General features: G+C 26.0%; 2 protein-coding genes across 2 annotated transcripts; both read right to left on the minus strand.

Annotated features, from left to right (window-relative positions):
• Positions 1-1147: 1147 nt before the first annotated feature.
• LOC124920318 (methyl-CpG-binding domain-containing protein 5-like) lies at positions 1148-2850 on the minus strand. The gene is made up of 3 exons (XM_047460786.1): positions 2545-2850; positions 1452-1556; positions 1148-1393 (listed from the first exon to the last, which is right to left on the minus strand). The coding sequence occupies exons 1-3, from the start codon at positions 2848-2850 to the stop codon at positions 1148-1150; spliced, it is 657 nt and encodes a 218-aa protein (XP_047316742.1).
• Positions 2851-22294: 19444 nt separating this feature from the next.
• Positions 22295-24060, minus strand: LOC124920327 (methyl-CpG-binding domain-containing protein 5-like). The gene is made up of 3 exons (XM_047460797.1): positions 23688-24060; positions 22599-22703; positions 22295-22525 (listed from the first exon to the last, which is right to left on the minus strand). The coding sequence occupies exons 1-3, from the start codon at positions 23991-23993 to the stop codon at positions 22295-22297; spliced, it is 642 nt and encodes a 213-aa protein (XP_047316753.1). The 5' UTR covers positions 23994-24060.
• Between the last annotated feature and the right edge of the window lie 3731 nt (positions 24061-27791).

Below are 27791 nucleotides of genomic sequence, written 5' to 3' on the forward strand. Positions count from 1 at the left end.
AAACGATAATGTGGCACCTACGGGGTCTAACCTTAACGGTAATAAGAAGGCCAACAAACCGCGTAGAGACAGCGCTAGACTAACACAGACTGTCTTGAACCAAATTAAAGACAGGTTTACTGACTGGGACAAGAACAGACTCAGACCGTGGATGACTTCGTCAAGATCAAAACTAACTCTATGTCTATAGCCAAGGTTGTTCGGACGACTACTTTAATCATAGACTAAGACTCTCAAACATATATCCTGATCAACTCGAACAGGCGAAGGAAGGAAAACATCAAGGCCTACCTAATCATCTAAAGCAACGGCTCAATTATTTTTCATTTCCAATTATCAAAATATCAAACAGAAACTACATGTATTTAAGTAAAAAGAGTTTTACCTAAAATATTTTAAATTATGTCCAAAAATTTATTAATTATTCAAATATCAAGAGTTTTACCTAAGATAGTTTAGAACAAATGTCTTATTTCGATACTCACATTCTCACTACAAATATATGTAGGGACATGACTTTTTGAATGTTAGGAGTCGTGCTAATCTATTAAAAATAAAAGTTCAAAAGTTTATTAATTGTTTCTCTTATAGATAAATTATTTCTGAATAAGGTTAATTCCAAAAGTTCAAAATAAAAGTTCAAAAGTCCCTTCACTTCATTATTGTGACTTATGTGGGATGCACAAACAAAGTGAGATCTGGTATCATTTGGCCATTCAATAGACATAGAGGTAAAAGTTCAAAAGTCCCTTCACTTCATTTTTGTGACTTATGTGGGATGCACAAACAAAGTGAGATCTGGTATCATTTGGCCATTCAATAGACATAGAATAGACATAGAGGTATAAGGCTAATACAATCAAATTCCGTACTAATAAGAAGAAATAACCATGTTAAAATCAAAAGGCAAGTACATGTGCAACAACATATTACTATCAAAATCAAACAAATAATAAATAAGCACTCACTTTGTCAATCTTCAAAAAAAAAACAGAACTACTTGTTCTTAGAAGAGAAACATACTAAGTCTTCTGCAGATTCATTTATTGAACAAAGAGAGCTATGAAACTAAAAAAAACATGAGAGAAAGTCTAATATGATGGTGGTTCAATGGAGTAAAGCCATAGAATTCACCATTAACTCACCTCTATTGGTTAGCGGCAAGGAAATAATAATCTTTCCAAACAAGGGTTGTTGATTCCGGTACAATTTCGTTGCCACTAATCGCACACCACTTGTCATTGGTTGCATCGGTTAGTGACCATCTAATCTCATCAGGCACATTTACCTTATCAAAGCTCCATCCATCGGAACTTTCTGTATTTGATGACGCTGATGTCTCCCCCTTTTGGCTTTTAGTACTGCTGCTCAAAGGGGTCTGTTTTATGTAAAACTATAAATTAAGAAAAGTTAAAAGAAAAAACTGAGATATTTATATTTTTTTAGCTTACATTTTCTGCAGTGCCCGCCGGTCGTTTCAGCATACCCGTCTCAAGGTAATGCTGCACTTCTTTTTTCGACCTTAATCGACGGTTTGAAGCAGGGTCGATGTAGTACTGCAGAAAAGTCACCTATTAGTTATTTAAGCAACAACAATTTGTTTGTTTCCAAAAATCTGGTTTAACTTGCAAAATTAATAGATTGAGTGCTTTTTTATCTTCATGGTTAGGATAATGAAACAGTTTCGTTAAGGATTTGAATCATTAACCCTATATACTTAATTGTCTTTTCATTTCACTGTTCAATACATTTTATCAAATCACTATATATATATTTCCCAATTTGTGGAGAATTAAAGTTCTTTTTTCAGATGCATGAAATTCTTTTCTAAGAAGGAAGTGAGGTCCAATACATTTTTGAAAACAGAGTACTTGATAGTTAACTGTTTCAAAATATTAGATATATGTGGAGCTTCCATTGCATAAATTACATTCCAGGAATGTGAGACTTAAGCATTGCTTATCATTGGAATAAAAAGTCAATAACAGTTCAGCATCATCTCGAAAACATTATACATTGTGAAAGCAAGAAAAGTGTAGTGTGATTCTCTCCTCAGTTCTTGTTAATCCAAATCTAACAATTCTAAAATCTAAATATTTTTCAATCTGAAAACCTAACACTGGTAAGAACTCCAAAACAGACAACATGCAAGAATGTTTGATAAAATTGACAGAGCAAATGAAATCAGAGTAAAGGCGACTAATTTGTTGATTTAGTACTTGATAGTTAACAGTTTCAGAAGATTAGATATAAGCAGAGCTTTCATTGCAAAGATTATATTCCAGGAAAGTGAGCCTTAAGCATTGTTTATCACTGGAATAACAAGCCGATAACAGATCAGCATCATCTCGAAAACCTAATACATTGTGAAAGCAAGAACAGTGTATTGTGATTCTCTCCTCAGTTCTTTCTTGTTAATCTAAATCTAATAACTCTAAAATCTAAATATTTTTCAATCTCAAAACCCAACACTGGCAAAAACTCAAAAACAGACAACATGCAACAATGAAATCAGAATCTGAAGTGAGCAAGAAAATGAGTTACCCTATCATACGTCCCTGCAGAGACACCGGAGTTTCGGATTCTGAAATCAAATCCCCATCCTTCCGGCAGCCAATCCGGCCTCTCCGGCGCAGAGACAGGTTTGAAAGGGCGCTTCGATTGTGCGGAGGATGGTTCAGCTTCATGCACATCGCCGTTTCGCGCTGGGTGGTCATCTTTGAAAGTTGGCTCAATGAAACTGCCAGATTTGAGAAGAGGGTCCTCCTGAATAGGGTCGCCGCCGTCGGAAGCTGGACTGTCGGACATAGGTCGGTTCGGAGAGTTCGAAGGAAGGGTTGGATCCGACATGGGGATTCTGGATTGAGAATTGGGGATATGTGAAATGAAGTAGATAGCTTAGAGGCCAGAGCAGAGCAGAGCAGTCTGGTCCTTATTATATATAGGCTACTTTGTTTTTAAGCTTTTCCTTTATAATAATTTATGCCACCAAAGTTTATATAATTTTGTCATAAAATTAATAAATAATAAAGTTCACTTTATATTTATAAAATTATATAACTAAAATAATTTATAGATTAGGAAATCTTTAAAGAATAAATTATAATTATAAAAATATAACCCATTTAAATAATTTAATTTCTTATAAAATTGTACTTCTCATTCACATTCTAACTGTTTTAAATTATGTATATAAAAAATAAAAAATAATATACACGTGTCTAATTCAAATAACTGTTTTAACGGTATTTAAATTTGCCTATTAAAAACAAAAATTAAAAATAAATAAAATTAAAACGTTTAAAATTTAAATAAACTAATTATTTTAAACCTATTTTGTATGTCTTTTAAATTATATATTATATATATATATATATATATATATATTATAATTATGAATTTATTATTATATATAATTAAGTCTAAATTAGTCTAAAAATAAATTATATTAAGAAAAGATTATAATTAAAAAAAATTGAATAAAAAGTCATTTATTTTTAAATTTATAAATATAAATTCTCTTTATATTTATAAAATTAAAATAATTTATAAATTCTAAAATTTAGAAAGAGTAAATTATAATAACATAAATTTAACTAGTCTAACTCTCCATTCTAAATGGTTTAACTGTTTTAAATTATGTATATTAAAAATAAAAAATAATATAAACGTGTGTAGAACAAATAACTATTTTAACGTTTTTAAATTTACCTATTAAAAATAAAATTTAAAAATAAATAAAATAAAAGCATTTAAAATTTAAATAAATAATTATTTTAAACATCTTTTCATATGTCTTTTAAATTATATTATATATATATTATAAATAAGAATTTATTATTATATATAATTAAGTCTAAATTAGTCTAAATAATTAAAAAAAAATAATTTTGAATAATTAATCATTTATTTTTAAATTGATAAATATAAATTCACTTTGTATTTATAAAATTAAAATCTAAAAATAGTAAATTATAATACTATAAATTTAACTAGTCTAAAAATTTAATTAATAGAGAAGTTAATCTCTTTTAAAATTATCGAAATTAACTCATCATTCTAACTGTTTTAAACGTCTTTAAATTATGTCTATTAAAAATAAAAAATAATATACATAATTTAACTAGTCTAACTCCCGATTTAAAACATTTTTAAATTAGATATATTAAAAATAAAAAATAATATACACGTGTCTAGTACAAATAACTGTTTTAACTGTCTTTAAATTTACCTATTAAAAATAAAAGTTAAAAATTTAAATAAACTAATTATTTAAAACCTATATTCATGTCTTTTAAATTAAATTATATATATATATATATATATATAAATATATTATAAATATGAATTTATTATTATATATAATTAAGTCTAAATTAGTCTAAAAATAAATTATATTAAGAAAAGGTAATAATTAAAAAATTAATTTTAAATAATTAATCATTTATTTTTAAATTTGTAAATATAAATTCACTTTATATTTATAAAATTAAAATTAAAATAATTTATAAATTATAAAATTTAGAAAGGGCAAATTATAAGAGAAATGATTAAGTGAGGGAATTTGGTGAGAGAATTATGTGGCATAATTTTATTCGCTGAAAAAATCAAATAATTTCTCTCTTTTCTCTCTTTCTTCTCACTTTTACATTTTCCAACTAATGAAAATGAAGATGATGCAAAGTCATTCCCTCAAATGCCCTCACCAAATTCTCTTTCTCTATCACTCCTCAAATTATAATAACATAAATTTAACTAGTCTAAAATTTTAATTAATAGAGACGTTATCTTTTTTAAAATTATAGAAATTTATTCCTCATTCTAACTGATTTAACGGTTTTAAATTATGTATATTAAAAATATAAAAAATAATATACACTTGTCTCTCGTACAAATATATGTTTTAACCGTCTTTAAATTTACCTATTAAAAATAAAATTTAAAAATAAATAAAATAGAAGCGTTTAAAATTTAAATAATAACATAAATTTAATTAATTTAAAAATTTAATTAATAAAAACGTTAATCTCTCTTAAAATGGTAGAAATTAACTCCACATTTTAACTATTTTAACGGTCTTAAATTATGTATCATAAAAAAAATACACATGTCTAGTCCAAATAACTGTTATAACTGTTTTTAAATTTAACAATTAAAAATAAAAGTTAAAAAAATTAAAATAAATGCGTTTAAAATTTAAATAAACTAATTATTTTAAACCTCTCTTCGTATATTTTTTAAATTATATTATATATATATATTATAAATATAAATTTATTATTATATATAATTAAGTCTAAATTAGTCTAAAAATAAATAATATTAAGAAAATGTAATAATTTTAAAAAAAATGGAATAATTAATCATTTATTTTTAAATTTATAAATATAAATTCACTTTATATTTATAAAATTAAAATAATTTATAAAATCTAAAATCTAAAAAATGTAAATTATATATATATTACTTTTCTTAATATAATTTAAAATGGTAGAAATGAACTCATCATTCTAACTATTTTAATGGTTTTAAATTATATATATTAAAAATAAAAAATAATATACACGTGTCTAGTACAAATAACTGTTTTAACCCTCTTTAAATTATGTATATTAAAAATAAAAAATAATATACACGTGTCTAATTACAAATAACTGTTTTAACTGTCTTTAAATTTACCTATTAAAAATAAAAGTTAAAAATAAATAAAATATAAACCTTTAAAATTAAAATAAACTAATTATTTTAAACCTATTTTCATATGTCTTCTAAATTATATTATATATATATATAATGAATTTATTATATAATTGAGTCTAAATTAGTCTAAAAATAAATTATATTAAGAAAAGTAATAATTACAAAAATAATTATGAATAATTAATCACTTGTTTTTAAATTTATAAATATAAATTCAATTTATATTTATAAAATTATAAAATCTTTATAGAGTAAATTATAATAATAAAAATTTAATTATTAGAACCATTAAATCTATTTATTCAAAATTTTAGAGATGAATTTCACCTTTTATCTGTTGTTACGGTTTAAAAATATATATATTAAAATATAAAATATACGTGTTTATTTTAAATAATTGTTTTAATACTCTTTCAATTTATATATTAAAAAAATTAAAATAAAAGTGTCTAAATAAGTATTTTTTATATGTCTTATAATTTATATGTTAAAAATAAAATTACAAAAATAAAATATAATACACGTAGATGAACTCAATTATTAAAAGAGTAATAATAAATAACTAAACAAATATTATTTTTCTCAAATTATATAATATTTTAATTAAAATATATTCATTTTAAGTTTATTTAATTTTCAGATTATTATTATTAAAATGTTTTAATAGTTTAATTATATATATAATTAAATTTAAAAAAATTGTATATAAAATTTTAAATTATAAAAATGTTTTATATATTGTTATTATATATATATATATATTAATATATTTAAATATAAATTTATTATTTTTTAAATTATATATTATTTAATTTATATATTAATTATATTTTTAAAATTAAAATAATTTATAAATAATAAAAAAAAAATTAAAAAGACAATTAATCTGTGTTAAAATTGTAGGAAAACTCAACTTAAATTTTATATATTAAAAATAAAAAATAGAAAACAAACAATGAAATAACTGTTTTAATTGGTCTATAAATTTAAATATTTAAAATTAAAGGTAAAAAATAAAATGCACTATAGCATAGTTAACTTAATATTGTAATTGTTGTTTTAACATTATTAATTTTATATATTAAAAATATAAAATAAAACAAACCTGTCTAGTTGAACTTAACGATTTTAACTCACTTTAAATTTATATATTCAAACAATACAATCATAAAATCAATTATTAAAAGAGTAATAAAAAAAACTAAACATTAAAAGTACTAATTTTTTTCTTAAATTTGTTTATAATTAAATTATTTAATATTTTAATAAAAAAATATTAATTTTAACAGTTATATATAAACTTTTAAATTATAAAAATGATATATATATATATAGTTAATATATATATATATAGTTAATATACAATATTAATATATTTAAATATATATTTATTATTTAAAATATATATATATTATTTAATTTATATATTAATATGCCATTGATATTGTATATTATAAATATAAATTTATATATTAGAAAAATGATAGAATCCTATAATTTCATAAAAATAAATAAATAAATAAGAATAATGTGAAATGAAAATATAAATGAAGAGAGTATTTTCTGTGGGCCTTTTCGTAGACTCTAGCGTTTCTTTACAGCCAAATGTTGTAGACCGCTGCTCCAAATCCACACTTGTATAGGTTTGAATTGAATTTACTGCTTTTGGCTTTGAGAATTGCTACTACTTTGATCTTCTTCCAGTTCTTCGAGAAGCTGGTCAACTCCAAGCTTCTGGCGAATTTGTCCCAAATTTTTGAAGTGATTTGGAAGCTACCAAATAGGTGATCGATCGTTTCTTCATTCTTATTGCACAGAAGACAACTCATATCCGGGATGGTCTTTCGTTGAAGTGTGTACTATTAATGTGGTCAAGGATTATCTGCCTTTCCGAAATTTTCCTTAAGAGCGAGTTCTAAAACCCTTCTTTGCTGTATCTAACCTTAGCTGCTGAACAGTCCCTTCTAATTCAAGTGTTTCTGAACTCTTCTTTGTGAATGAGTGGTTAGTTCTCGAACCAGGGATCGTGCCAGAACAATGTGCCTCTCCCGTTGCCTAATCGAATATTGTACAAACCTGCAACATTGCTTTTTGAGTTTAGTATTTTTTTAACAACCACCTCATACCTTCATTGATTTTGCTAGTTCAGATCCTCGATTCCTGCTTCATAAATATTGTGTGCACCTACTTGATCCACGACGACTCCTAATTGCGTTTGATGGCCCATAGATGTTTGGTTTATAAAGAGCGGTCCATTTAATCTTTTTTCCTCATCTCCCGCTGCTTCCTCAAATAAAATTCTTCATAAGTGTGTCGAGCTCCGTAGATAAGTTTTCTTGCAGTCCAGCCAGAAGTGGTGTTTTTGACATTCTCGATCAGCGACTTACAATGTGAAATCTCGACCTATTTTGCGGTGAGTAGTATGCCAAGGATCTGACTGGGAATGTGCCTTCTAAAATGTCCATAATGTCAAATATTTATGCCTTTGTTTCTTCCTTTACTCCTATATAAAACGCAAGACTTTTGTTCTCATTGATCATTAAACCCGTAACTTAAAAAAATGTTAGTACAACCCTTACCGTTTTAATGGTATCGACGTATGCACGGGCGGGAATGAACAGGCCGTCTGCGAGGCATAAATGTGTTATCTTCTCCTCCTCACAGAACTGATGGAATCTGAATGGTCGACTCTTTCGGAACATCGTAAAGACGCTCTCAAAGATCGCTATGATGACTATGAAGAGAGGGGATCCCCCTGTTTCACTCCGTTTTCACCTTTGAAGAAGCCTCCGTGAACTCTGTTAACATTGACAACAAAACAGAAGGAAGAAATACATTGCATAATTCATTCTATAAAAATCATAGGAAATCTAGAAACACTCATGAAATCTCGAATAGCTTCCCATCTGACTGAATCGAAGGCCTTTTTATGTGTATTTTGAAAACACTCTCGGGGATATCTTCTTTTTTCCCATAACCCTTAAGAAGGCTTTGCATGAGTAAAATGTTGTGAAAAATGGTTTGACCCGGGATTAATGCATACTGATTTAAACTGACTTTTTTACCTATGACATGCATAAACGTTTTGTGATAATTTTGAAAATGATTTTATAAACTACTTTGCAACAAGAAATATGTCTAAAATCCTGGACCTTATCGGGTACCAAAGTTTTGAGGATTAGGGTCAAGACTGTCGAGTTACATTGCTTGAGCATTTTCCTAATCTTGAAGAATTCGTGAACCCTAGTAGTAACATCGTGACCCACGACCGACTAGTTTTTTTTTTTGAAGAAATGGGAATTGAAGACTGTATGTGTTTAAAAACGTCCTCCCCAAAAAAACGATTTTTTGACTTTTAAGAAATAAATATAAAATATAAAAATCTCTTTAAAAATTTTAAAATCAAATTAAATCAAATTGGAGAATTGTTTAAAAACCAATTTGTGACTAAAGAGACGCCACCTAAATTTTTATAAAATTAGGAAAAATAAATTATTTGACATATAAAACAATAACGCATTTGAAAAGAAATTTTTTAAGGGTTTGGTGCTTGGTTACACGTGAAAAAGGGCTTTTGGGCTATGTCTCACATGCCCGTTAAAAAACAGTCTTTATTTCAACAATTTTGGCCCTTTAAAAAAATATTATTATACTTTATATTTTAGACATTTTGTATCCTACCGTACTAAATCTTAATGATGAGGATATATCTCATTAATGTTTGAATAAAAAAACATAAAATATTACATTAATAATCATATTAATCATTTCAATTCATTCAAAGCATTAATTATAAAATGAATGAAGCATAAAGATTATATAAATATAATAGAGTTTATAAAATAATACTTAAAATCATAAACCTAGACATTTTTCTAATCATGCTAAACACAATTAAAATATTAATAGGTATGTATTAAATTATTAAATTATAATTAAGTAATTTACATTATATACATAAAATTAGTTTTAGGATTTTTAGAGCCCTAAAACAAAATAAAAAATTAAATATAAAAAAAATAATGACCAAACAGTACAGCAATATTCACATATCTAGCTAGCAAGGATTAGTTAGCCCATCTCAAACAACCCATTCAAGATAATTTACAAGAGGAAAGCATCTTCGAACAAAATGAAGAACAATATGAATCGAATAACACTTACACAATAATTAAACTTCAAATATCATATTAACGTCGTATTACAAAGAAGAATAACACTTACAGAAAATGCAGATTTTTAATTGTTACAGGAGAATCAATATATAACCAGCTACCAAACACTCAGACAAATCTCACTATCACTCAAGAAAAGGGAAAGAGGATTTTCTGGAAAAAAAATAGCCTTTTGATTACCAGGATGATGTGCCTCTACTTTCTCTTCCTTTTTTTTGTCTGCTCCATCTCCTTCTTATAAGCATCTTGGATCCGTCTTCGACGCGGTCTTCTCGGTGGTCATAAGGGAGACTAGATCCAGTCGACGAACAGGGACGAACGATGCGGTCTTCTCGGCGGGCATTAAGAGACCAGATCAAGCCGGAGATCATGGTATCTTTTACTCGGTCTTCTCGGATTTCACTGCGTTGTCTGCCTCTTTTGTCGCCGGAAATTGTTGAAAGAAGGAGAAAAGAGTGAGAATCGGGAAAAAGAAATAGAAAATGCCCCTTCGTCTTCCAGTTATTCCAAAATGTCACATTGATTTATTTAGGTTTGAACTTCATTGTTGATGGGCCTCTCATATTTTTTGAATTTGGTCTTTTTATTTATTCATTCCATTATAAATCAATAGGCCTGCAAAATAAAAATAATAAAAATAGTATCAATCATATATATTTATATATTTTCAATATCTCTAAATAAAATAACATTAATAATATTGATTATTAATCAACTTACCGTTTATTATTTTATATTTTATTTTATACTTTAACATCTAATATATTTATAAAATAATATAGATAATAATAGATTAATTTTTTACAAACTTTAATTATTATTTTATTTATTATTTAAATATATTTTGATCAATTAATTTTTATCTTCCCCAAAATACCTAATAAATAATGATAATAATTTCTTTAATCTATTATTCACCTTAATTATTTGTTTGTAACATTTTGATTTTTAAAATATTCCCTCAATGAATTATTTTAGGATCCAATTTATACGAAATTGTTCTTTAAAATAATTTTTAATTCCAGTGCTATTAGCCATTTTAGACAAATATTTTTATAAACTCAGAAATAATAAAATTTGGGGGAACAAAAATGAGTGTCGAGTTCCATTGCTTGAGCATTTTCCTATTCTTGAAGAATTCGAGAACCCAGCAGTAACATCATGACCCACGACCAATCAATTTTTTTTTTTGAAGAAATGGGCATTGAAGACGTTCGGACCCGGGCACTTATTACCGTTGATGCTGAACAGGCCTCTTTGACCTTCTTTTCTGTGACCAACTTGATTAATTCGCTACAACTTATAATATATTTATTTATATGAGTACATTAAAAGTCATATAAGAAGTAATGTCATCAAAGTGAAATAAGAATAAAGATGTATCTAACTTAATTTTGGTGAATCCACGAGAAATGGTAAAACATGTTTATTTTGATGCGGAAGTAGTAATATTGTGGGATATGAGAGCCTGAGAACCTGGTCGAGCATGAGTTATCATCTCAAGATGTGGGAACAAGTTGGTGCGTGTAGAGGAGATGAGTTTCTAACTTAAGGTTCAATATATAAACTTTAATAAAATATGAGCCAAAAAATAATATTATAAAATTCGGATGATCCAAAACACATTCATAAATATATAACTTACTAAATACTTAATGAATTGTTTCATTTCTTGAATAATTGTGATCCTTGAAATATTGGTTGCAACTTTTATTCAAAATCTAGACTAAATATTGGACTCTAGGATGCTCGATTTGGACAAGAAAGAAATGACAAAAAAAAATTGGAACAACGTAAGTTATTTTAAGGAAAAAAAGTTCAATTTAAACGTATGTGTTTGTACAACTAGCTCACTTAGATGTATATACTAATAAAAGTTTATTTAAACATACGTACTATCAAAAATTGGTTCATTTAACCTCTTTTAGTAAACCATAGTTAATTTTTATTTTTCTAATTTGTGTATTTATTAATTAAATATTAATATATTTTTTCTCTCATTCTTTTTTATTAATTAAACCAGTTAAATTTATTTAATTTTTCAATTTTTATTATTTTTATATTAATTTCTCTTTTTTATTTAATTTTATATCAGTTTTTATTTCTTATAATTCTTAAATTTTTATTTTTGAAAAAAATATAACAACTTATTTATGAATTCTATGTCTTATTATAATATTTTTTTAAGATTTCTTTCTTATTTAATTTATTATAAACAAAAATGAAATTAATAATTTTGTATTCATGACTTATAGTAGTAATAAGAAATATTGTTTTGTCTAATATTTGATTATTACTCTTTTGTTGTTTGATAAATTAGTTGTTGTTATTATCAAATTCTTGATTATTAATTTATTTATTTTTATGTTGAAATTTTTTTATTGATAAAAGGATAAGTAATTATTATATTCAACTATTGGGATCAAATAATTTTAAAATAATTAATAATCAATGTTAATATAAGAAAAAAATATAAAAAAAAAGAAGAAATATAAAGTTAAAATAATTAATAATAAATGTATATATATATATATAATAAAAATAAAATAATTAATAATAAATACTCATATAAAAATAATAAAAAAAATTATGAAAAAATAAAAATAGAGAATGTATTTACTAATGGAAAAAAAAGAAAAAATATATTAATATTTAATTAATAAATATATAAATAAAAAAATAAAAAATAACTATGATTTATTAAAAAGACTAAATAAGTTAATTTTTTAAATTTTATTAAATTATATATTTGTATATAAAAATATTAGTGTAATGGTTAAATTTAACCAAAACTAGTATTAGTGTAACTTTAATCATTAATCATCATTTGTTGTTTTTCTGTAAATTGTATTTATCTTTTATTTTAATAATAATGTTTATATGTATATTTTATTAAATTTATATTTTTATGTAAAATAATAATATTATTATTTATTTAAATAATTGAAATTTAGAATGAGTTCATAATAGTTGAACTCATTTGTGAAATCGTGAATCTAAAATTGCTCTTATTTAGTCATTGATAACAATAATTTAAAATTTTAATTATAAAATAATTTTGTATGAAAAAAATATTGTTTAAATTTTAACTTTATTCAAAAACAAAAACTCGTGGCCCCTAATTGATGCATTCAATGTCAAATGATGTGCATATTTAAATGCATTGTACTAGAATTAGTACTCAAGTTTGAATTGCTTATTATTCATTTGCTACTAACTATTTATTTACTACTAACAAATAGATGTGAATTCAAACTAAACCAAAGGGGATTCAAGATTCAAATTCTTAACAAAATTGATGCATTATCTTATTCATAAACATGAATCTATAATTTTGTAAACTAAACCAGATTTTTGAAAACAAACAAGTTGTTGCATAAATAATTAATATGTGGTTTTCTGTATACATCGACATTGCTTCAAACTATCGTTTCAGGTCCAAAAAGGAAATGAAACGTTACCTGAGATAAGAATACTAAAACAACTAGCTAAAATGTAAGCTAAAACAAAATATAAATATCTCAATTTCTTGTTTTGATTTTTCTTAACTTATAGTTTACACAAAGCCGATCACTATGAGCAGCAATAAAAGCCAAAAGGGGAAGAAATCAACATCGAATACAAAAAGATCTGATGAATGGAGCTTTCATCAAATGAATGTTCCTGATCAGGTTAGATGGTGTATATCTAGTGATAAATGGTGTGCATTTAGTGACAATGAAACTATACCAAAATCAATAATCCTTGTTTGACAAACTTATGAGCATTCCAAACATGAATTGTTAATTCTTGTACAATTTCATAACCAATAAATGCACACCATACGTAACTGAATACATCATTTAGTGACCATATAACCTAATAGGAACAATTATTTGATCAAAACTCAATTCAGCTGGTCTTTTTGCATTTGATGTCAATTTCTTCCTTTTTAACTTTTGTTACTATTCATAGGGTTGTACTTTGTATAAACAATAAATTTAAAAAAAAAATGAAGAAAGAAAAATTGAGAATATTATTTGTTTAAACTTACATTTTTTTTGTAGTGTCCGAAACCAGTCGTTTTAGCATATTTATCTCAAGTAATTCTCCACTTTCTTTTTGGATCTAAAACGAAGATTTGAAGCAAACTTGACGTAATACTGCATAAAAGTCAATATTAGTTATTTAAACATTAACTTTTTTGTGTCCAAAAATATGAGTTATCTTACCGTTCATGGAATAATGTATAGCTTTTTTAAGGATTTAATAATTATGAACCATATATATATTGAATTGTCTTTTCAGTCCAATATTTTATCATTTCACAATTTAAGGAGAATTAAAGGAGAATTAAAGTTCCTTCTTCATAAGTTTGAATATACCTAAAGACTTAATTAAGCATTGCTTATCATTTGTTGATATGGTACAAGGTAATAAATAGTTTCAGAAGATTAGATATAAGTAAAGACTTAGAGCATTATTTATCATTATAATTGGAATGGAAAGCCAATAACAGTTCAGCATCAACTAACTAACTTTGTCATGGGAATAAACCCCCAAATTCCAAATAAAATAGAAACTAATAACTAAAATAGAAACTAATAACTAGCATAGAAAGCATTATGAGCTTAGTAATTTATCTTAACACAAATAACCTAATTTTTATATCAAACAAAATTCTTTTTGGACAAAATCCCATACAAATTCTAAAACACCCCCAAACCAAACTAGTGTTTTTAGGAATTTATAAGTTTTTTTTAAACAATTGTTAGAATAAAAAAATATAAGTTATTTGAAAATTTGTTAAATAAATTATTTAAATCTTTTATTTTTATATTTAAAATTTAATAAAAGTAAAGTAGTTATGTTATATTATTTGAAAGTAGGTAAATTTTGAAATTTGTAGTCTCTTCTTCCTAAATAAAAAAATTACCTCAATGATATCGTTGTCGACGTTGATACTATTTCTTCTCCTCTGGTTTACCACGCTGTCATCCTTCAAAATCATACCAATTATCACACATTGCTGCATCTTGTAAAGTATTCTGAAAGTTTCATGGGCGCCATTTCTGCATTAATTCCTTCAAATTTTGCATAAGTTGCAAATGGCAAACTATTAGAGCTCTATGAAGCTAAACTCACTTCAAACACGATGAATGGAAAAAAAAACAGAAAACATGGGTAAGGAAAACGAGACACAACACTGGACAAATAATTAGGTTAAAAACATATTATCTTTATACATGGTTTTGGCGCATAATCAGATGACCTTTTGATCTTTGATGCTCTCAAATTTGTGAATAAGAAAGTGATGGTGAAAGAGATGTCCCAATTAATCCAATATCTCAATCAATCATGTGAAATATGACTTCTAAGAAAACATATAACACGAAGTTCTCCCAACATAAGCTACATAAAGAGTAACCATCCCCTTGAATTAGTGCAAACTAATATTAATGAATTCATCATACTCGTCAATATTTAATGATGACTTGACCCTAAAGACTTGGAATGGGTCTTGCATGATATTAATTATTTCCTACTAATTTTAATTAACCACCAACCCAATTAATTATGTAGGTCAAGTGCAATGAATTGAGATATAAAACAAGAAAGAGATTATGAGTTTTTAATTCCTTATTTTAATAAAGAAAATGAAGAGTTTATGATATTAACTACATCGTCTTTACATCAATCATCTCTATGTAGAGTTTACAAGAAGTTATTTTGATACTATTGAATTGTACATTTCTTGTATAATGCAAGTCATAACTTTTGATGATGCCTTAAGACAAAAAAAATAGAGGCAACCCAGAAAAATGAGATGAATGTACTTGAAATTTAAGAAATATATTAAGAACTTATTCTACTTCTAAATTAGTATAAAACAATTAGAGTTAAAGTGTACAATACAAAAACTAATAAAAAAAATGGCTTGTTGTAAAAAGTTACAATCAAGAATATTGAGACTATGATAAAGTCTATGCATTGGCTCACATGGAGTCTATTTGATTATTAATCTCATTGTGACTTGAAGGAAATGAGAAATTTATAAGCTTGATGATGTGAAGTAGGTAGTCTTTCATAGAGATATTTTAGATGTTTATATTGAACAACCTTTAGACTTCTTAGCAAAAGTGCACAAAAATAGAGTTCTAAGATTGAAAATAGAGTTCTAAGATTGAAGAATACCATATATGGGTAGAAGTACCAATTTATTTGTTTTTTGGCCTAAGTGGGTATACTCTTATGTAAAGTGACTTGATAAGTATGATATTTTAATTATTTGTCTTTATGTCAAAGTTCTTATTTTCATAAGTAAAATCAAACACTTCTTTGACAAATTAGAAGGGAATATATATGTTTAAAATGACCGAAATTAAGTCGTAATATTTAGGCTCAGAAGTGAAACAAATTTAAGTATATATTATCATATCTTTAAAAAGGTATATGAATGACATCTTCAATTTCATATGAATTGTAAAAAATTGAAGATAGAGAAACAATGAATTCAATTATTTTTTAGTGAAAAGTTTGAGATATTTGAAAAGTATAAAGAGGTACAATTGATTAATGAATGTACTACTTGTCTAACAGTCACTTAAAACTCAAGGTGAGTCTAGTTATTGTGATATTTTTGTGAAGACATTGATAATAGAAAAAGTTTTTACAGATTTTGAATTTTTCTTAAAAAATAATCATATTTAATGGAACTTGAAAAAACAAGACATTGTCATACTTTAAACCAAAGTATGAATTAGAATATGTTGATGCAACATATGTACATGTCATAGCACTAAATAAGGAGACTTTTATAAGAACTTCATTTACCAAAATGAAGCTACACAGATTTTTGTTGAAATCAAATCTGCTCAAGTCTCCGGTACTGCTCCATGTGGAAGCAAATTAAACATAAATACAAAGTATCATTTAATTTCATTAGAGAGTATATTGTGATATAGCTTATCCTCATCAAAGGTCCAAAAAACGAGTCTTTAGTGAAACTTTCTCTCCATAAAATCTTCCTACAAGGATCGAGTCCATGGATCTTGAACCAAATTAAAGGAGAGGAATTAGAAGAGACTTCCTCTAAAGTGTGATCATCCTCACCTCATTCTCTATGAATAAGTAAACCTTTTCAAGGTTCTCAATCTGAAACCTTGTTTTGAATAATAGTACTAAAGAACCCTAGCCTTTCCAAGATACTTACTTAAAGGCTTGAAGAAAATCAATCAGATTAGTTGATTAGTTAGTCAGTTTGGAGAGGATCTTACTAATTAAGGATGCAAATTAATTTGTAAGAATCTACTCTATACATAAGTAACAGATAGATCCTGAGATGAACAAAAACCTAGCTAGCTAATTAAAGAAAATAATGAGTTTGAATAGGTTGTAAAAAGGAAAAGAGAAGTATTACATGGATTGAAAAGAAAAGTTACACATATATATACATATAAACAGGGTACATATATATGCCCTAGGTAACAAAATAAGGTAAATTTTTTAAAGAGAGAAACATAAATAACTTGAATAAATATATATGAATATCATTTTCAGAAAGAAGTACGGACTGATGGATGAGTTGAATAAAATTGAAAAGGAAAGATACCCATATGAGAAAAGGTGTTGTTCTTCCAAGTTCCATATATCTTCTATTATCAGTTTCTTCTTTTCTCTCTATTGTTACATGTATATATATATATATATATATATATATATATATATATATATATATATATATATATATATATATATATATATATATATACATATATATATATACATATATATATATACATATATATATATACATATATATATATACATATATATATATACATATATATATATACATATATATATATACATATATATATAATTTATTTATTCATGTATATGAAACTGAGAGAGAGAAAGATAGAGAGAGTTTGGATCTTGAACTTCACCTGGCAAACTCATGGTTCGAATGACATAAACGCTCTTCTCCGAGTCCTGGAGCTTCTTATTGTGATTGTAATCGAACCAATTCTCCGTCAATCGGCGAGAATCTAAAACCTGGGAAAATAGATGGTATAGACGTCTGCGCAGCCATGGTAACAATAGAGAGAAAAGAAGAAACTGATAATAGAAGATAAACCCTAAAAGTATATATATACCATGACAAAGATATTGTTTGAGATATATTAAATTTAGATAAAATTCCAACATGTATATTAAAAATAATATAGAATATTAACGATCTATTTCCTAAAAAATAATAAGATGTAGACATTCACTAAATATACATTTTAGATAATTCTGAGCTAACATAATTTTTATACAACCGGCTTTCTAAAACGAAATTATAATAAAACAATTCATTCGAGAAAACACATGGTAATCGATTTTCGAATTAATCAAAATTTTGAATATGAACATTATCCAAAATAAATAATATATAAAAAAAACTAAAAAATAAGTAAATAATATATAATAAGTTTATTTGATTTTTGTATTAATATGATTTTATTTTGCAAAAAATAGTTAACCAAAGAAGCTAACCAAAGAATGACGAAACTAAAGTGCACCATTCGGCACATACCAAAATAAAGACATGGGAATCAGCTACACATATGAACCGACCTCTACCCGTCATTCACCGTCGTTCATCTATGAGATGCACCTGAATGCTAGTTGTAGTTGTTGAAACAACTAAAACTTCAAATCCAAGAAGAAATGTTATGCTAAACCAAAGGGATGAATGACCTATCAAATTGAAGCTAAGAACCTTCAATTGTTAATTGTTAGTAACTTTTTCTATTATTTAACTCCCTTAATCCAGGCCGAGAGCAGTTACTGCCTAATTAAAAAGGGTGGGAAAATAATCGCAGACATGCTCTACTAAATAACCTAGGCTTAATTCTTATGTCCTAGGATTAGCAACGATTCCTAGAAGTTCATCCAAAGTCAATTAGGAGATCCTCTAAATCCTGGTAAGTATTCAAATCATTTGTAATTCGAATTGATTATCTCTATTACTTATTTGTTTGTTGAACTCTTCAATTGATTGATGTTTGTATTCTTGTTCTTTCGTTGTTGTTTGAGTGTGTGATCATATTTGATTGATTACTCCTTCAATTGAACTTTTAATTTTGGCCTTGTATTTATCAAAGTTTAGTCGTCGTTTCTTGAACTTCGGCTCAAGAATGATGACTTAATTATAGCATAACACGATTTCTCAATCGATTAGAAATGATTAAGATCAATTATTCATCATTCATGCGGTGTTATGAAAGTTCTCATAAAAATGATACTCGATCAGACTTTGATTTGTTTTAGGCGTTGTGCTGCTTTGATCGCTCTTATTCTGCGTTATCGCAATTCTTATGGTATTGTTAAAGAATTAGGGATAGTTAAATTAAATGACAATTGTTTGTTCATGAAATCGAAAATTCTCTTATTGTCTTGATGTCGTTTTCCGCTGTTAATTCATTCAGAGTTTGAATGAATAGTAAACTAGATTATTATTTACAACTAACGAGATTCGAACCTTGAGGCGGAAGTATTTACCATTACACTACAACACCTTGTTATTTTTAAAACAATTAATATCTTTGATATGACTTAGCGGTTATATATATATAATTTAACTTATATATTTATTTTAACTTTGTTTTATCCATTCATTATTAAACCTTTTCATAAATTATATTTTTTAACAAATAATTTCTTAGTGCTCGTGACCGAAGTGTCATCCTCCTGAGAGTCTATGGTCAAGTCTTCCGCAATTGTGGGATTATGGACAATTCACTTCCCTCAATCCACTGTGTGTTATTAATCGAATAAAGAAGGTTTGATTACATCTCACAAGCACCTTGAAGCAGGGAATTACTTTAGCATCCATACTTAAATTAAGGGTGATATATGTGGAATCATGTTAATGTTAATTAATTTTGATTTACATGTTAATTCCTTATTGAATAGGATATGTTTTGGGATGGAGTCATCATTATGGATGAGCGTGTTGGTCATAGCGTTGATGACTTTTTCTACACATAATTAAGCAACGAACCCATAAATGAATAATATTGTTGAACTTTATATTTGGTTGATAGAAAAAGTAACATTTCCTTAATGATAATTTTTTTTAATATAAATGAGTTATGTTCTCGGTTTTTAGTATCCTATCTTATTATCTACAGGAATGAAAGTGCCCTGAGGTTTGGGTGGTTTTTCCTCTTCTATATGGTAAACACTACTACTATACTCTAAATAGTGTAAATGGCGCTGAAATATTAATATAACTTAGTTTTTCTTATATTGTTTATGGCTACAGGTTCATCTTATTTTCATACCCTATTAATGGGTCTGAATTGATTAATTTAACTACTCAGATACTACATCAATCATCCTCTCAAAAAAGTACACATTGAGACATTTTATTTTCATTTTAATTCTAATATGGACAATCCCTTTTGCCTTTTATTATTATTATTAGATTTTTTTATCTGTCTAATGTTATGATTTTTTATCATATTCTTCATTTCTCTCAAATTGTTCATTGCCTGAAACTTACATAAAAAATGGTCGATGAAAAGGAAGTTATTCTTGCAGGTTAAGACTTCGCCACTTTAATTTAGAGTTGTTGTTGCTTTTGCTTCCCATCCCAGGTATTACTACTACTTGGTTAACGGTATATTTTACTAAAATGAAAATAATCAGACTTATAAAAGAGGATAAACAAATATTTGAGTGAATGATATAATTTGATTTGATTATCCTATTTAAATTATTAGTGTTTAGGGATATTATATATAAGTTAGTTCATTAAAACTGAGCATTTTACGTTCAAAATCAATGATATATTAAACTGAGCATTTTACATTTTACATATATGTTATGTCTATAATATGATGGGATGAAAATTGACTTCTAAACTATGTATTTTATTAAATGAGCTATGTACATTAAAAATGTGCCTCAATGCAGAGTGTTCTTGTCATATATAAGTTAGTTTCTGAAAACTGAGCATTGATAGGAGAATAAGTTGAATTAATGTTTCATTGTCTTATATGATTATGTTCTTATGCTTTAAATGCAGAGTGTTCATAAAAGACATTTGATTGTAGAAGAGGAAGAGGAGGAAGAAGATGATTCTAATGCATTAGTTTCCATATCAAAATCAACAGGAACCGAATCTGACTTGGAGATTTGACGGGCATATAAAAAAAACTAAAACACTGATCCAATTTTAAAGTATAGAGATGTTAGAAGGCAGCCCGGGTACAAATAAGGATGTGGATACCCAGTACAAACAAAAACAACACCACAATTTAAAAAAACCAAGTAAGGAACCTTCTTCAAACAAAGTGAACACTAGAACAAAAGCGGATGCACAAACTAGCTACAATGCCCCTACACTTGTAAACGATAATGTGGCACCTACGGGGTCTAACTTTAACGGTAATAAGAAGGCCAACAAACCGCGTAGAGACATCGCTAGACTAACACATAGTGTCTTGAACCAAATTAAATACAGGTTTACTGACTGGGACAAGAACGGACTCAGACCGTGGATGACTTCGTCAAGATCAAAACTAACTCTATGTCTATAGCCAAGGTTGTTCGGACGATTACTTTAATCACGGACTAAGACTCTCAAACATATATCCTGATCAACTCGAACAGGCGAAGGAAAGAAAACATCAAGGTCTACCTAATCATCTAAAGCAAGGCTCAATTATTTTTCATTTTCAATTATCAAAATATCAAACAGAAACTACCTGTATTTAAGTAAAAAGAGTTTTACCTAAGATATTTTAGATTATGTCCAAAAATTTATTAATTATTCAAATATCAAAAGTTTTACCTAAGATATTTTAGAACAAATGTCTTATTTCGATTCTCACATTCTCACTACAAATATATGTAGGGACATCACTTTTTGAATGTTAGGAATCGTGCTAATCTATTAAAAATAAAAGTTCAAAAGTTTATTAATTGTTTCTCTTATAGATAAATTATTTCTGAATAAGGTTAATTCCAAAAGTTCAAAATAAAAGTTCAAAAGTCCCTTCACTTCATTTTTGTGACTTATGTGGGATGCACAAACAAAGTGAGATCTGGTATCATTTGGCCATTCAATAGACATAGAGGTATAAGGCTAATACAATCAAATTCCGTACTAATAAGAAGAAATAACCATGTTAAAATCAAAAGGCAAGTACATGTGCAACAACATATTACTATCAAAATCAAACAAATAATAAATAAGCACTCACTTTGTCAATCTTAAAAAAAAAACAGTAGTAAGTTCTTAGAAGAGAAACATACTAAGTCTTCTGCAGATTCATTTATTGAACAAAGAGAGCTATGAAACTAAAAAAGAGAATGAGAGAAAGTCTAATACGATGGTGGTTCAATGGAGTAAAGCCATAAAATTCACCATTAACTCACCTCTATTGGTTAGCGGCAAGGAAATAATAAGCTTTCCAAACAAGGGTTGTTGATTCCGGTACAATTTCGTTGCCACTAATCGCACACCACTTGTCATTGGTTGCATCGGTTAGTGACCATCTAATCTCATCAGGCACATTTACCTGATCAAAGCTCCATCCATCGGAACTTTCTGTATTTGATGACGCTGATGTCTCCCCCTTTTGGCTTTTAGTACTGCTGCTCAAAGGGGTCTGTTTTATGTAAAACTATAAATTAAGAAAAGTTAAAACAAAAAACTGAGATATTTATATTTTTTTAGCTTACATTTTCTGCAGTGTCCGCCGGTCGTTTCAGCATACCCGTCTCAAGGTAATGCTGCACTTCTTTTTTCGACCTTAATCGACGGTTTGAAGCAGGGTCGATGTAGTACTGCAGAAAAGTCACCTATTAGTTATTTAAGCAACAACAATTTGTTTGTTTCCAAAAATCTGGTTTAACTTGCAAAATTAATAGATTGAGTGCTTTTTTATCTTCATGGTTAGGATAATGAAACAGTTTCGTTAAGGATTTGAATCATTAACCCTATATACTTAATTGTCTTTTCATTTCACTGTTCAATACATTTTATCAAATCATTATATATATATTTCCCAATTTGTGGAGAATTAAAGTTCTTTTTTCAGATGCATGAAATTCTTTTCTAAGAAGGAAGTGAGGTCCAATACATTTTTGAAAACAGAGTACTTGATAGTTAACTGTTTCAAAATATTAGATATATGTGGAGCTTCCATTGCATAAATTACATTCCAGGAATGTGAGACTTAAGCATTGCTTATCATTGGAATAAAAAGTCAATAACAGTTCAGCATCATCTCGAAAACATTATACATTGTGAAAGCAAGAAAAGTGTAGTGTGATTCTCTCCTCAGTTCTTGTTAATCCAAATCTAATAATTCTAAAATCTAAATATTTTTCAATCTGAAAACCTAACACTGGTAAGAACTCCAAAACAGACAACATGCAAGAATGTTTGATAAAATTGACAGAGCAAATGAAATCAGAATAAAGGCGACTAATTTGTTGATTTAGTACTTGATAGTTAACAGTTTCAGAAGATTAGATATAAGCAGAGCTTTCATTGCAAAGATTATATTCCAGGAAAGTGAGCCTTAAGCATTCTTTATCACTGGAATAACAAGCCAATAACAGATCAGCATCATCTCGAAAACCTAATACATTGTGAAAGCAAGAACAGTGTATTGTGATTCTCTCCTCAGTTCTTGTTAATCTAAATCTAATAACTCTAAAATCTAAATATTTTTCAATCTCAAAACCCAACACTGGCAAAAACTCAAAAACAGACAACATGCAACAATGAAATCAGAATCTGAAGTGAGCAAGAAAATGAGTTACCCTATCATACGTCCCTGCAGAGACACCGGAGTTTCGGATTCTGAAATCAAATCCCCATCCTTCCGGCAGCCAATCCGGCCTCTCCGGCGCAGAGACAGGTTTGAAAGGGCGCTTCGATTGTGCGGAGGATGGTTCAGCTTCATGCACATCGCCGTTTCGCGCTGGGTGGTCATCTTTGAAAGTTGGCTCAATGAAACTGCCAGATTTGAGAAGAGGGTCCTCCTGAATAGGGTCGCCGCCGTCGGAAGCTGGACTGTCGGACATAGGTCGGTTCGGAGAGTTCGAAGGAAGGGTTGGATCCGACATGGGGATTCTGGATTGAGAATTGGGGATATGTGAAATGAAGTAGATAGCTCAGAGCAAGCAGAGCAGTCTGGTCCTTATTATATATAGGCTACTTTGTTTTTAAGCTTTTCCTTTATAATAATTTATGCCACCAAAGTTTATATAATTTTGTCATAAAATTAATAAATAATAAAGTTCACTTTATATTTATAAAATTATATAACTAAAATAATTTATAGATTATAAAATCTTTAAAGAATAAATTATAATTATAAAAATATAACCCGTTTAAATAATTTAATTTCTTTTAAAATTGTATTTCACATTCACATTCTAACTGTTTTAACGGTCTTAAATTATGTATATAAAAAATAAAAAATAATATACACGTGTCTAGTTCAAATAACTGTTTTAACGGTCTTTAAATTTGCCTATTATAAACAAAAATTAAAAATAAATAAAATTAAAGCGTTTAAAATTTAAATAAACTAATTATTTTAAACCTATCTTTTAAATTATAAATTATATATATTATAATTATGAATTTGTTATTATATATAATTAAGTCTAAATTAGTCTAAAAATAAATTATATTAAAAAAAGATTATAATTAAAAAAATTGAATAATGAATCATTTATTTTTAAATTTATAAATATAAATTAGTTTTATATTTATAAAATTAACATAATTTATAAATTATAAAATTTAGAAAAAGTAAATTATAATAACATAAATTTAACTAGTCTAACTTTTCATTCTCAATGTTTTAACCGTTTTAAATTATGTATATTAAAAATAAAAAATAATATAAACGTGTATAGAACAAATAACAGTTTTAACAATATTTAAATTTACCTATTAAAAATAAAAGTTAAAAATAAATAAATTAAAAGCGTTTAAAATTTAAATAAATAATTATTTTAAACATCTTTTCATATGTCTTTTAAATTATATTATATATATATATATATTATAAATATGAATTTATTATTATATATAATTAAGTCTAAATTAGTCTAAAAATAAATTATATTAAAAAAGGTAATAATTAAAAAACTAATTTTGAATAATTAATCATTTATTTTTAAATTGATAAATATAAATTCACTTTATATTTATAAAATTAAATCTTAAAAGAGTAAATTATAATACTATAAATTTAACTAGTCTAAAAATTTAATTAATAGAGACGTTAATCTCTTTTAAAATTATAGAAATTAACTCATCATTCTAACTGTTTTAACAGTTTAAATTTTATGTATTAAAAATAAAAAATAATATACACGTGTCTAGTAAAAATAACTGTTTTAAACATCTTTAAATTATATATATTAAAAATAAAAAATAATATACACTGTACAAATAACTGTTTTAACGTCTTTAAATTTACCTATTAAAAATCAAAGTTAAAAATAAATAAAATATAAGCCTTTAAAATTTAAATAAACTAATTATTTTAAATTATGATTTTATTATTATATATAATTAAGTCTAAATTAGTCTAAAAATAAATTATATTAAGAAAATGTAATAATTAAAAAATTAATTTTGAATAATTAATTATTTATTTTTAAATTTATAAATATAAATTCACTTTATATTTATATTTATAAAATTAAAATAATTTATAAATTCTAAAATCTAAAAAGAGTAAATTATAATAACATAAATTTAACTAGTCTAAAAATATAATTAATAGAGACTTTAATCTCTTTTAAAATTATAGAAATTAATTCCTCGTTCTAAATGTTTTAAAGGTTTTAAATTATGCATATTAAAAATAAAAAATAATATACACGTGTCTAGTATAAATAATTGTTTTAACGGTCTTTAAATTTACCTATTAAAAATAAAATTTAAAAATAAAAAAATAATAACATAAATTTAACTAGTCTAAAAATTTAATTAATAGTAACGTTAATCTTTTTTAAAATAGTAGAAATTAACTCCACATTTTAACTTTTAACTGTTTTAACGGCTCTTAAATTATGTATCTTAAAAATAAAAAAATAAAATACACGTTTCTAGTTCAAATAACTGTTTTAAAGATTTTTAAATTTAACAATTAAAAATAAAAGTTAAAAAAATTAAAATAAATACGTTTAAAATTTAAATAAACGAATTATTTTAAACCTCTCTTTATATGTTTTTTAAATTATATTTATATATATATATATATATATTATAAATATGAATTTATTATTTTAATTAATTAAGTACAAATTAGTCTAAAAATAAATAATATTAAGAAAAGGTAATAATTTAAAAAGAAATTGAATAATTAATCATTTATTTTTAAATTTATAAATATAAATTCACTTTATATTTATAAAATAAAAATAATTTATAAATTATAAAATCTATTAAAAGTAAATTATAATAATATAAATTTAACTAGTCTTAACAATCTTAAAATTATAAAAATTAACTCCACATTTTAACTGTCTTAAATTATGTATATTAAAAATTAAAAAAATAATATACACGTGTCTAGTTCAAATAGTTGTTTTAATAGTCTTTAAATTTACCTATTAAAAATAAAAGTTAAAAAAAAAATAAAATAAAAACGTTTAAAATTTAAATATACCAATTATTTTAAACCTCTATTTTAAATTATATTATATATATATATATATATATATTATAAATATGAATTTATTATTATATATAATTAAGTATAAATATAAATTATATTAAGAAAATGTAATAATTAAAAAATTAATTTTGAATAATTAATCTTTTATTTTTAAATTTATAAATATAAATTCACTTTATATTTATAAAATTAAGATAATTTATAATTTATAAAATTTATAAAGAGTAAATTATATTAATATAAATTTAACTAGTCCAAAATTTAATTAATAGAGACTATAATCTCTTTTAAAATTGTAAAAATTCACTCCACATTTTAACTGTTTTATCGGTCTTTCGAGTTCTTTTCCTCTCCAATCGAATTGGGAAAAAACATTGTTGGTTAATGAACTTTCTTAAATTTGACGAAATTGGAGCGGAATTTGTCGGACTACCGAATTGCTCAACTTTTAATGAACGAGTTTGCGACTACCGAATTGCTCAGCCTTTTCTCATAGAGTCACGAAGGAAATGTTGGGTTTTGGGCTCATATTTAATTAGAGTTTATATATTGTAATTGGGCTTTAAGCCTTTATTGGGCTTAGGAGTAGTAGTTTAGTCTTTTGACTTTTGATGTACTCCTATAAATAGAGACATTGTAACCTAGGGTTACTTGGACCATTATTCCATGGAATATCAATAGAATGGACGACTCCCCGAGGATGTAGGCATTGTTGGCCGAACCTCGTTATATCTTGTGTTCTTTATTATTCTTTACCGCTTTATCTTTATATCTTCTTTTATCGCGTGTTTAGATTAGATCGTTTCTCAACAAGTGGTATCAGAGCATGTTTTGAGAATGTTTAACCTAATCTATTTGTAAAGATATTACGGAAACCCTAACCACAATTGAAGAAGTTGTTGGATATTTGTGCTTTTGTTGAAGATGGCTATTGGAGAAACGACATTGGTTGCAGAAAAATTAGCCGCTGTGAAGATTTGAGTCGGAATCTTCAATTGCTAAGAAGATGTCAACGGTCGTTAAAGTAATTCTTATTTTTGGGTGATGTTGTCTTGAGAAGAAGAGAGAAGAAGACAATGGTCTTTTGTTCTTCTCGAAGGCGCCAATGGGTGCAGGTGACGAAAAGTCGTCGTGTAAGCAACAACACCAAAATGAAGAAGATGATGTATATTATTTTGGTCTATTAAAATATACAAAGGAAAAAGAAAATATATTTCCATAT

Source organism: Impatiens glandulifera, chromosome 1 (genome assembly GCF_907164915.1).
Source record: "Impatiens glandulifera chromosome 1, dImpGla2.1, whole genome shotgun sequence".
Taxonomy (NCBI): Eukaryota; Viridiplantae; Streptophyta; class Magnoliopsida; order Ericales; family Balsaminaceae; genus Impatiens; species Impatiens glandulifera.

Bases quoted from the DNA above. Each gene is read 5' to 3' on its own strand.
- LOC124920318 (XM_047460786.1), bottom strand. From the start codon at position 2,850: ATGTCGGATCCAACCCTTCCTTCGAACTCTCCGAACCGACCTATGTCC. The intron at 1,557-2,544 runs GTAACTCATTTT...ACTTTTCTGCAG, and splicing joins CTGCAGGGACGTATGATAGG to TACTACATCGACCCTGCTTC. The intron at 1,394-1,451 runs GTAAGCTAAAAA...CTTAATTTATAG, and splicing joins CGGCGGGCACTGCAGAAAAT to TTTTACATAAAACAGACCCC.
- LOC124920327 (XM_047460797.1), bottom strand. From the start codon at position 23,993: ATGTCGGATCCAACCCTTCCTTCGAACTCTCCGAACCGACCTATGTCC. The intron at 22,704-23,687 runs GTAACTCATTTT...ACTTTTCTGCAG, and splicing joins CTGCAGGGACGTATGATAGG to TACTACATCGACCCTGCTTC. The intron at 22,526-22,598 runs GTAAGCTAAAAA...TACATAAAACAG, and splicing joins CGGCGGACACTGCAGAAAAT to ACCCCTTTGAGCAGCAGTAC.